Source organism: Cryptomeria japonica, chromosome 6, assembly GCF_030272615.1.
Source record: "Cryptomeria japonica chromosome 6, Sugi_1.0, whole genome shotgun sequence".
NCBI classification, from domain to species: Eukaryota; Viridiplantae; Streptophyta; class Pinopsida; order Cupressales; family Cupressaceae; genus Cryptomeria; species Cryptomeria japonica.
In genome coordinates, this window is record NC_081410.1 from 661,053,203 (window position 1) to 661,066,051 (window position 12,849).

The 12,849-nt window shown below is 35.9% G+C and overlaps 1 protein-coding gene across 2 annotated transcripts in view; it reads left to right on the plus strand.

The window, feature by feature from the left end:
- Positions 1-10,811, plus strand: part of LOC131070725 (U-box domain-containing protein 13) — a 46,656-nt gene extending 35,845 nt beyond the window's left edge. The window contains exons 3-5 of one of the 2 annotated variants that reach the window (XM_058006336.2): positions 7,642-8,064; positions 8,152-8,968; positions 10,334-10,811. In XM_058006336.2, coding sequence (XP_057862319.1) covers positions 7,642-8,064; positions 8,152-8,968; positions 10,334-10,353 — 1,260 coding nt within the window. In that variant the 3' untranslated portion in view covers positions 10,354-10,811. Of the gene's footprint in view, positions 1-7,641; positions 8,065-8,151; positions 10,060-10,333 lie in introns of those variants that run through there. The other variant, XM_058006335.2, reaches the window with a different exon arrangement.
- The last annotated feature ends 2,038 nt before the right edge of the window (positions 10,812-12,849 follow it).

The following is a 12,849-nucleotide window of genomic DNA, read 5'->3' on the forward strand; positions in this document are numbered from 1 at the left end:
TGATGAGGAAGACAAATGTATCTTGTTGCTTTGTTGTTTGTCTGGATCTTGGAAGAATTTAATTGTTACTATCAATGGTAGTGCTGTAGAGCCGAAGATAGACTTCCTTATTGCTATGTTGCTCAAGGAAGAGACGAGGAGAAAATCCAATGATAAAAGGTTGTAAGGGTGCCTTGCAATTTGGGGAAGGTCCAAGGACAAAGGTGTGTCTAGAGGGGAGTAGAACAAATCTAAATCCAAGTCAAAAGGATGATCCAAAACTCCTGGGAAAGATCAAAGTATCGGACCTATGGAGAGAGGACATGTGAAGAAGGAATGCAAAAGCACGAAGATGACCTTAGATGATTCCTCCACAAAGAAATTCCTTGTTAATGGTGACATTGATGCATTGTTCAGTTTTCCTAATGTTATCATTGATGAGTTTTGGCTGATCGATTCAGATTGCTCCTACCATATGACTCCTCGCAAAGGGTTGTTTGTGATGAAGTGGTTAACTTATTGACAATAGTACACATTGGATTGTTGGTAAGGGAAATTTACAACTGTTTGAGCAATGAGAGGGTGAAAATCTCTATGGTATAATGCATATTCTAGGACATAGAGAAATCTGCTTTCTTTGATGAGAAGGAATTTGATGGTAGTGAGAAGTGCACAGTATGGAAATTTGTTTAAGCTTGATGCCTCCACATTTTGTATATTCGCAAATGTAACTAACACTTCTGAAAATGAACGTATGTTGTGGCACCAACATTTGAGCCACATAGGTGAAAATGGTCATAGTACCTTTTTTAATAAAACTAAAAGGATAGTTGATGATTTTTTTTGTTTACTATAATGAGCATTTTGGTTTTTGTGAACATTGTGTGTTTGGCAAGAAAAATAGATTTTCTTTTCTTGTTGGAAGTAATAGAGAAAAGAGATTGTTAAAAGCTGTTCAATCTGATGTGTTTAGTCCAATAATTGTTGGTTCAATGGGTAAATCTTGTTATTACATTACATTCATTGACGATTCCTCTAGATACACTTGGTTTTGTTCACTATATTCTAAATTTGAAGGTTTTTTCAAAGTTGAGAATTTAAAGCCACATTTAGACAAACAGTTCGATAATAAAATAAAGGTGCAGAGATTTGACAATTATGGTGAATATTGAAGCCTAACTCTTATGTGCCTCAACAAAATGGCATCGTAGAGAGAGGGTTTAAACCTGAATTGAATGAGCTAGAACTATGATGAGTGGTACATAGTTGGAACTTGGATCAATGCTTTTGGATGATGCTATGATTATTGCTTGTACTTTATATATTGATCTCCTTATTTGGCTCTTGTAGAAAAGACTCCTTATGAAGTGTGGACAAGTAAGAAAACTTTCAATCTACATTTAAAGGTATTTGGCTATGAGACATCTGTTCATGTGTCCAAGGGAAAACAATCTGTTGTATCCAAAATTATAGAAATATATCTTTGTTGGTTACAGTGAGAATGTAAAAGGTTAAGAGCATTGGAATTCTCTAATCTTGAAAATGATTTATTCTAAGGATGTGCTTTTCATGAAATTTAAGATTATTTTCAGATCTTGTGTAGCCAAAAGAGAAGGAAGGAAAGAAAACAATGCATTTTGAGACTAAGGTTGAGAAGTAGGAGGATGCACATGTTGAAGAAAAAAATGATAGATTAGAGGATAGACAGGAATAGAATGATTCAGGTGAGAGTTCTAAGTAGGTTGAGCATGTAGAGGAACAAACAAAGTTCTTACTTCCACCCTTGATACAATCTAGGAGACAACAAAACCAAGGTGATAGGAATAGCCCACTTGATTTCCATTGTGTATTTGTTTTATTGTGCACTGATCGAAATCTTTTAGGAAAATCTCTCTATTTTGATAAGCGTGATTTTTGGATGGAGGCCATACATGAGGAGATGATGGCCTTTGACAAATGTGACCCTTGGGATCTTGTGAGTTTGCCCAAGGAAGCCCATTGGTTGCAAGTAGGTGTTCAAGAAGAAATTTGGAGTAGACTTTATGTTACAGATGTATAAAGATAGATTGTTGGCTACAGGCTACTCAGAGAGAGTTGATTTTGTTGAAATTTTCTCTTGTTATTAAATATACTTACATTATGTTCCTATTTTCTATTGCTATTGCTTGTGATTTGAAGTAGAGCAAATGGATATGCAAATTATTTTCTTGCATTGGGATCTTCAAGAGGAAATTTATATGCAACAGCCATATGTGTTGGAGGTAAAATAAAAATAACATTTGCTTTGTAGGTTAAATCGGTCACTATAGTTTGAAATAATTACCTTAGATATGGTATTAGAAGTTTGATGCTTTTGCATTGAAGTTGGGTTACACTAGAAGCGAAGGTCATTGTGTTTACATTAAATGTTTTGATGATTAGATTCTACCATTGTCTTATATATTGGTGACGAGTTCATCTGTAACAACAAAGTGATGATTGGGGAGCCTAAAGGTGCATTTGATATTAAGGATTTAGGGATAGCAAAATTTATTTTGAGAATGGAAATCAATAGTGATTGAGTTCATAGAAAACTTTGGTTTAATCAAAGTAAGTGTGTTGACACTATTTTGCAGCAGATTGCTGTACATGATTTTATACCAACGAGAATTCCTTGTAAGCACTAAGTTTCATTGGATGTTTTCTAAGTTGGATGATGAATTTGAAGATATGTATAATGTGCCTTATGTTAATAATGTTGGTAGTTTGAACTTTGATGTATGCAATTTTTTGTACTAGATTGGATATTGTCCAAGCAGTGGAAGTTTTAATAGGTTTATGTCTAATCGTGGTAGAGAGCATCGGATTTTTGTTAAGAGGGTATTTAGATACCTGTAGGGGACTTTTGAATTGCTTATATTATCAGAGTTTTAATGATGTGGGCAAGTAATTGAACACAGGGATTTGTTGATGCAAATTGGGCACATGAGTTGGATGGTTGAAGGTTGAGAGGGGTTGTATTTTCTCTATTTGGCAGTATTGCTAGTTGGATGAGTGAGAGGCAGCCCATGTTTGCTTTGTCCACTATTAAACAATATTAGATAGCTCTACACATGCTTGTAAAGAGGTAGTTTGCTTACGAAGATTGTGTTTGGGCATTGGTTTTGATTGTTGTGTTGTTCAAATTTCAGATCAAATGTGAGAGTCAAAGTGGTATTTGTTTGGCCGGAACCCTATGCACCATGCTTGTATGAAGCATATGGATGATCGATATCACATTGATTATGAGATGGTAAAGTGTGGTTATGATTCACAAGGTTGGCATTTGAGATAATGTTGCAGATTCAGCTACAAAACCATTGAGCATAAGTTCTGTTGGTGTAGGGAGGCCATGGGCCTTGCATCCTATATCTAATTCATTTTTTGTTTCCTATTTATGTCTTTGCAATGCATAATATTAAGTGGGAGGATATTAGGATTAATGTAATGTTCCCTTCTCAATGATGTGCTTTCAGTGGTCCATTGGCCTATTCCAGAGACCCGTAGGCTATGTGGAATGAAGAATTAGGGTTTCAAATGTTGGTGAAGCAAGAACTTACTATTTTTAGTAAGTTAGGGGTTGGCTGTTTGGATGATGCTGTCTTATTGAGCTTTCCATGCTTTGTCATTGGGTGCGAAGATCATGCTTTTCGGAGTAGTAATTCATGACTTACTATTTTTAGTAAGTGGCAGTATGGAGCATTTCTTTTTTTGGCAGTGGACAGGGTCCTGATCCTGCAACAGTTCTATGGTCTTCTTTACTCCGCTTCATCTTGGTTTTGTTGATGATCAGTATGGGAGTCACAAGTGATTTAATTAAATATTATTTCCTTGTCTAAGGTTTAATATTTAAATATGTGTATTTACTGATTAAATATATTGAGGATGACTTAGGGAAAAATAATTATTTGATATCCATGTGTTATTTTCCTAAGTCAAATGGCGTATTATTTGGTGGCAAATTGGAAGGAGAAAACATCTCTCGTTTTATAATTTTTATATTGCAAAAAAACAACGCCACCAAAGGCAAAGTTTGAACTTGCCTAGGAAGAGGGGAAGTGGGCGCCATGTTGGAGGAGACTTGAAACAAAATGAAGGGTGTTTGAGTTGAGTTTGGGTGCCATTTGCATTTGAATTTGGGGGAGCTTGGAGTTATAAATATGAGCCTTCGGCTCTCATTTTACCATCTTGAAAAATTGCATCATTATGCTGTCGGATTAGCGTATGAACATTGAAGCTTCGGAGTGCGGCTCCCTAGTGTTTCCAGTTTCATACTTGAGATATAGTACCTAGCTGTGTGGTGTATTCTATGACATTTTCAGTGCATATTTTAGTATTTTCGAAGTGTGGAGTGATTTCTGGAGTTGCTGGTTTCCTTGTGGCTGAAGCAAGTTTTCGATCATACCTCCCTGCTTGAGTGACTGATCACTCTGGGTACTAGCTCAAATCTGCTTTTTGCTGTTGGCGATACATCTTGTAAGTTTGTAGCTCCATATTCTGAGTTTTGAATTTTATAATGCAAATCGAAATATCCTAGCTAGGCGTGGGTTTTGGTGAGTGCATTGGGATGCATGCAGGGTGTTTTGGAGTCTTTGGTAGCTCTATTTTGGTTTGTTCTTAGTTGGTGCTTGTCTAGTGTTGGTTTGGGAGCAATTTGGAGTGAATTGAGAGAAATTTGAGTGAGCTATGAGCAATTTAGTGAGTGGGTTGCTGGTTATGCATTTCCAGCCTGCTGTTTTTGTGTTGAATTAGTTTGATAATCATTATCTCTTGTGTTCAGCAATATACTTCTACTCTCACTTTCCTCTCTATTGTAAGGTTAAGTACTAGTACTACTAACCGTTCTGGATTGTAATCTTCATATCCCGCTGCGTAAGCGGTTGAGTGATATTGGTTGTAATGATCCTCCTGCTGCATAAGCGGTTGAGTTGAGTAGTTTTGTAATTCAGTCCTCCCGCTGAAATATTGCGGTAGAGTGATTTGTGTTTGCAGTGTTGTTCTCTTGGCTGGTTTACTGCCAAGTTCCTTGTTTTCCCGCTGGATAAGCAGAAGGGGTTGGCTTGCCGCCCGTTATTGTATTTCAGCAATTCAGCAGTTTATCTCTAACGATCCCTTGAAACCGTATGCTCTCACCCTCCCAGGTTGGGCTCTCGGTGATCAAAAAGTGTAGGGTTCTTTCCAGTTGTTTAGTTTTCATTATTCTAACCCTAATGGGTGATTGGTGATTGTGATATTGCTTTGAAAATACAAAAAAAAATTAGTGGGAATATTACAATTAACTTGATCTTAACCTTGCAAATGGTATGTACTTCATATTTCTCCAACACTTTGGGAATGGGTACATGGATGCCTGGGGGGTGATTGAGTGAATTATTTATTATCTTCTACTGGTTGACTTGAACATTGGTTGTAGTGGCATTAATAAGGGAGGTGGATTATGACAATGGAAGTTACAAAGTGATTGGAATGCATTTACACCACTTTGTTCATTCTTGACTCTAGAGGGGGGAGTGTAGCATCTTTTAATATGTTGGGTGGGGTCCACATTAGTTTGATACTCCATTTTGTAGTGCCAAATTTGGCAATTTGTCACCAACCTTCACAGTAACCAAAGATGCTGTCAGTTATGGTTGCTATTCATGGAAGCATTGAATATTTATCACTTTTAGGTTTTTGCCATACCGTGGATTTTGGTTTTGGGAATCCATTTGTGATTTTCCCTCATCAGTTCTTTATGAATTGAATGCCTTCGATAATGGTTTTATAGGTCTTTCTCAGGTGAAGTAAGAATATGCTGCTAGAATGCTATCAGGTTGAAAGGAAAAGTTGGATGTTTTATCGTAGTGCATTATGATAAGCACTTGTGCTCTCTTTGGTAGTGGAGTTTTTTCTTGAAAGTTTTTTCCAAGTAAATTCTAGTATTATGTGTTATCATACATTTGCTGATTTATACTTTCTCACCTTATTCTAATGGTTAATCACATTATATCTTAATTGATATTTCAGATTTGCATACTGAGCGAATGATTTTTAACTGTAGTATTTTACACCATTTCTGAACAATTGTCAACTTAAATTACAAGATATCTTGGTTTGTGGTGATGCACTCTTCATGCAGTATTAATGTCACCTACATTGCAATTCATAATGCACTATCATGTTCTTTTCTTTTTGATGATTTAAATATTATAGTGTTACCAATTCATTTGCAGAGATATTCCCTAGTTCTTTAGGAGAATAATATCGGAGTAGTTTGGTTACTTGGCTGGTAACTCCAATCTTCTAGGTACTAACATTAACTCTTCGTGATCTCTTGCTCTATTTGACCCTAGAATCACTGTCAATTGATTATTGCATGTTTACAAGTTTTGTAGGCTTTGTACAATTTGGGTGGCCACAACTGTGCTTTTTATTTTGGAATCATTTCCAGGAAAAATAGTTGTTGTTTGATAACATGGAAAGGCTATCAGATATAGATGGCTATGATCTGTCCCTATTTCACTATCCATAAATTAATGGATAGCTTGCATTGGCATGCATGACACTTACATATTTGGTGGTGAGTTGGCAAGCAGTGTGCATGGTGGCTAGTAGTTATTATCATGAATTGTATGGATACGGGTCTCATATAATTGAGTATGGAAATGGGTAGAGTTCCTACGTTAGCAGTTATGGGATGGCATATTGGCAGACATAATTTTCAAACAGGTTTTATTGCAAATATATTCGTTGAAGATTTAGGCTAGGCATCGCATATGAAGCACACACGATTCTTTTCTTTCACCTCTCTCTTTAAAATTAACTTTTCTGGTTGATTCTTTACATTTTTGTAATTAACAGTTTTTTTTTTGAGGTCATGTGTGCTTAAGATCAACCAAAGATATATGAGCTTAGGAAAAGATTCTCACTCTCATTTTTAGATCAGTCATGAATAAATTATTACATGAGCTCAAAATGTATTGAAATGATATAGGAATGATTTAGAAAATGCTTTCTTAGCCGTTTCTACCACCAGACAAACTCAAATAATCGGCAATAACTATTTCACAGGCATTAGTAGCAGCTTGTTAAATTGCTGAAGAAAAGCATAACTCTAGAAACCTATTCAGAAAATGAGCATATAACAGTAACTAATATTAGTAAATTTTGTTGTAGATTTTCATATCAGAATTTCAAACAATTATTACTTATTTTGTTTAGGCCTATCCATAAACTGAAAAATCAAAATGAAATTTCCTTTTATAAATTGGAAGGAGTCTGCAATGCATCTTGTTTGGATTTATTGGTCCAGTATTTTCTCATTTAGAGTTCTGAAACTAGTTATATTTTTTAGTCTGCATGTTATAGCTGGAGGAAACTTTGAAATCCTAACGAAAAGGTTCTGGAAACCCTGATCTCATGTGTTTCATCTCATGCATTTCTTCTTGAAGTCTGTATTCTAAGCTGATTTAAATTATAGGTCAAATATATATTTTTCCTTTCTTGGTATGTGTTCAACTCTTACGAGTTTAGCTTTCAAGAGGATAGTTTGGTTTGTATTTTTTCTTTGAAAGTAGCCAACCATGGACAAGGTTCAGTTATATGTTAAACTTTTGTATTTCCCAATCACTTCAAATACTTATTTAGCCTTTGGTTCCTATTCAGGTTGAACTAATGCACCTCCAATTAAAGAGATCCAAGGGAAGAGCTGATACACAAGATATTGAGCTTTTCATGGATATCATGATTGCCCTTTCACACAAGGACGGTAGAAATGCAGATTCTGCTGTTTTAGAAAGGCTAGCAGACAAACTGCAGCTATCAACAATTTCTGATTTAACAACAGAGTCAAGGGCAGTGAAAGATCTCTTGAAAGAAAGAGGTGGTGAGATGGGTGAAACTGCTGAACATATTATTTATCTTCTGAAAAAGATGAAAGGTATTCAGGAGATTGGGAGCCTGGAAGAAGATAAGTATGGTGTTGAATGTCTTGCTTTAGAGACTACTTCCCCTACTGTTCCAGAAGATTTCCGTTGCCCAATTTCATTAGAGTTGATGAAAGATCCTGTTATTGTTGCTACAGGACAGGTAAGGACCATAATATTTGAATTTTATGGATTTGCATGTGCAATTCTTTTGCATTTTACTAATCAAGTGTAAATCTGTTTTATGTAGACGTATGACCGATTATTTATTCAGAAATGGTTTGATTCAGGCCACAAAACATGCCCCAAGACTCAGCAAGTCTTGCCTCACATAATTTTGACACCAAATTATGTGCTTCGAAGCTTGATTGCTCAATGGTGTGAAACTCACGGTGTTGAAGTACCAAGTAAAGCAGGTCCCAGTGGCTCCAGTGTATGCAGTAACAGCTCTAATGTTTGTTTTGAAGATCAAAGAGGTATAGACATTTTGGTTCAGAAACTTTCTTGTAGAGAGACAGATGTGCAAAGAGCTGCTGCAGAAGAAATTCGATTACTTGCAAAGAGAAATTCAGATAACAGGATTTTAATTGCAGAGGCAGGAGCTATTCCACACTTGGTGAAGTTGTTATCATCAACTGATGCGAAGATTCAGGAGCATGCCGTGACTGCACTTCTAAATTTATCTATTCATAGTAGTAACAAAGGATTGATTGTTCAGGCAGGGGCTATCAGTTATGTAATAGAAGTCTTAAAGCATGGTAGTATGGAAGCAAGAGAAAATGCTGCTGCAACTCTTTTTAGCTTATCTGTTGTGGATGAGAACAAGATTACAATTGGAGCTTCTGGGGCCATCCCTCCTTTGGTTGATCTACTACGTGATGGAACACCAAGAGGGAAAAAGGATGCTGCTACTGCCCTTTTCAATTTATCAATTTATCAAGGAAACAAATCTAGGGCTGTTCGGGCTGGAGTTGTCCCTCCTCTAATGGCATTGCTTGTCGACCAAAATATTGGAATGGTGGATGAGGCTCTTGCTATTCTTGCAATACTTGCTACTCATCAAGAAGGTAGGATTACTATAGGAAAGCAATCTGCTATTCATATTCTTGTTGATTTGATCCATTCAGGCTCGGCTCGCAACAAAGAGAATGCTGCTGCTGTTTTGCTTGCCTTGGGCATAAATGACTCCTCACATTTATTGACAGCATTGCAGCTTGGTATATATAAGGACTTAGTTGAACTTTCTCGAAATGGCACTGCTAGAGCCAGACGAAAGGCAACTACTCTTCTAGATCTCATGAGTAAACAAGAACATGTTCCATAAGTTTGAATGTTTGTCATTTTGTCCCCATTATACACCAAACAGCTGAACTCATATTGCATATGAAAACATCATGCTCCATTTGTAATTGGGCATCATTTTGGTACTACTAAATGAGCAAAGATTTTTTGGTATTACCATAGGAGCAAAATTACCTGACAGAATGAAAATTTTGGGACCTGAGACATTTTCCTTAGGTGGGTTTTCTGGTTCTTTGATAGTCCGACTATCAATGGATATCTATCAGCCTTGATGGATCTTAACTCTGCTTAGATACTTGGATTCAAGGTTACATGTATTTAAATGGGGCACATGGTTCTGAGTTGTAGTGTGTTCTGCCAAACTTTTATCTGCTGTCTGTTCAAGTATTGTACATACCCTGCTTTTCCAAGCCGAAACAAATTTCTAACATCAGGACCAATCCTGTGTTTCTGTTCTCATCTATCCTACAACATACAGCAACTTTAAAATGAATGGAGAATTAAGATTGTATAGTTCAGAGGAATGATGCTGTTTATACAACTTGAGATGTCTATGATAGATGAGATGCAAAGAACTGATGGCTGCTTCATCCAAGTCAGATGGGGCGAATGCTGATTAGTTTTATCATGCACTGAGAGAGAAATATGAGGAAGAAAATCATTGTATTCAATGGAATCTGGATGTTCTCAAAGAAGATAAAGTCACCAGGCTAATATGCCATTTGCATTAATCAAATTAGAGTAATGCAATTTTATAGAGTCTAATATTTAGATGCAGCTCATTACGTTGGTTACTTTTGTGATCACTCAAATGTAAACTGTGTTCCCTAATGCTAATTTTATCACTGTCTCTCAATTTTGCAATACCCTATGTTGTTGAGAGGAGTTGCCTAGAAATATTAAACTGCCTGCAAGTATTTCAAAGTAAAGTTTGATAATGCTAGTAAATCTTTTGCAACAATCAACTGAACTACTGAAATTTCTGGATATTGATTGAAAGAATTATTCTTTATTGAAAAGAAATCTGTTAAAGGCTCCTTTGATCCTTTTCAGTCAGTACATTTTTGAAATTATTGATTCACATAATTTTTTTTATCCAATATATTGATTTGGCTTTTTGGATTATATAGGTGGAGAAAATGCTGTCTAGACATGATTTTGACAAAAGTTCAGATGCCGATTCCTCTACACTGACAACTGTGGCAGTGAATACTGTTTTATACTATTTGACATGTCTTAGTGTGTATCTCTCAACCTTGTCCGTTTCATGGATGCTCACTCTGTCCAGTTATCTAACTTAGCTGATGTTCATTTCATGGAGCACAATCTTTTAAATCATTTTATTTTGGTCCATACTGTCAATGGCACAAATGACTAGTCATTGTGTGTGCACACTTACCTCTGAGCTCAATAACAGCTGGATACATGAATGATTATTGGTGTTTGTGCTTCCATGTGGTCTTTGTAGAACAACATTGTCTTGGCTCTCAATTTACTATATACATGCATTTGGATTTTTGGATATATATTGTATGCTTTTTTGCATGTTATACACCCTTTATAGACTATACACCTCACACAAATGAGGGGTTTGGGGTTTTGATCCAACTAGTGAGTATTTGGTTGTGAGACGTAGAATTTTTTTTTGTGTCTTATATTTGTTTATTTGGCGCATGGTTTTATATTCATTAATTTGTAATACTGCTTTGTAGTTTCTTACAGTGATGAGCTTATAATACTCAACACGGGTAGGGTTAAAAATAAGTGAAATATCTTATTGTATTGTGAATGGTTGAGTTAGCAATATTAAGTTATGGCCGTTTATAGTCGGGTTTTTTTTCAAAATAATTTCTTAGGGTAAATTGTCTTGTTATCCATAAAAATAGAAGAGTATACAGCAATTTTTTTGAAATTACATCACTGCAAATGCACACAAATACAGATACTCATTGTATTGTATTCACTAGAATCTTCAATCTCTATTAGGAGGATTTACGTTGATACAATATGGCTTTAAAAGTCCTTCATCTTTGTTGTGCACCAACCATCCAAATGCCTATCCCCCATACATGAAAGTAACCCTTGAATATTAATTTATTACTAAACTACTATTTATACATTGACATATTAACGAGTCTTCTTAGGATGTTAGATCTTCTCTTCTAGCTCTGGATTCTCATGTGTTTGGTTTGACTTTGGTGAGTTTTGCTTTGGCTTTTTTTAATGAGTTCTACACACCTTTTGCATCAGTTACTCAGTTTGCTATTCCTTTGGCTTCGGATCACCTTAAGCTTTGCCATTGTGTGGTTGCTTACAACATTTCTCTCTTTCTGTTGTACTTATGGATGGGCACTTGTAGAGGAATCCCCTCACACTTCTCCCAAATTTGAGGACATGAATTATAATATTTTTTAGACATTGTACAAAAGAGGAAGAAAGGTATTCCCAAATCTGTCCCCCAATCTCATCCTAGAGTGAAGGGTGTGAGATTGAGTAGGATTGGTTTGACATTGTTTAGGTAGGATCCTTGGGTATTTTTTGTTTCATGCATTTTGGTTGTTGTGTGTGTGTGTTTGGTACCTTAATTCCAGTTGGGTCTTACTCCCTTGGGAAGCTGTTGTACTTGTCTTTGTCCGCGAGTCTGCTTTGTTATAGGGTAGGGACCCTTGTTTCCCATTTTATCTAATAAAAAGCATTAGCAAATTAACAGGATAATTTATATTTATTCTTTAACCTATATACAATACTTAGATATTATAATATTCTTTAACCTATATACAAGACTTAGATATTATATTCTAACATATCACCCTTTCTTACATCAATTGATTCAATTCAAACAAAGGTTGGAACATGGCATGGACTGAACACTAGAGCCTATCCAAACGATGAAAATCTAATGAATCACATTCGCTGAATCTCCTTGCTCACATAAGACATACCAAACTAATTGGATCAAGATATGTCATGACTGTCCAACTCTGTATCCTTTGTACCACATGGGAGAACCAATTCCAACCACTATGTACAAAGAGAGAACAACCCTCCCTCAAGAGTTCATTATTCAAGCATGTCAAAATTTCTGCTCTAGTATTTGAATATGAAAGAGCAAATCTCCTTCAATAGTGTGAATATCCTTATTTTAGTGCTTTGGAAAGCAAATCCTTTGGTGTACACCAAGATCAAAACCAATGTAGATATATTAACCCTACCTATTTTAGAGGTTACACTATCCACGAAATGAGTAGGTCATTAATCCCACTTATTTTAGAGGTTACATTATCGACAAATACTACCAGAATTACCAAGTCCCTTTCCTCCATGAAAGGGACACAAATGTGGTGGTGCTTCTCAAACAATCTATACCATCTCAAAGTGAAATACGAGCTCAAGATATGGAAATCCTCCAATCTCCCTTTCCCTCCAACATTCTCTTTGTCATCTTTACGTTATACTCATCAAATGTAGCTTGTCTCAGATAACTTTGCAAGTGTAGTACTGATAGTATTGACAATGAATGTGCTCGCTTCAATTAGACTTGCAAGGTTTTGGAATTTCTTGAGCCATGACTCAAAACATTGTTTTTTCTCTTATATTTCGTAAATGCACCTAAAGCTCTACTCAATAAAATGTCGCAGAATCAAAG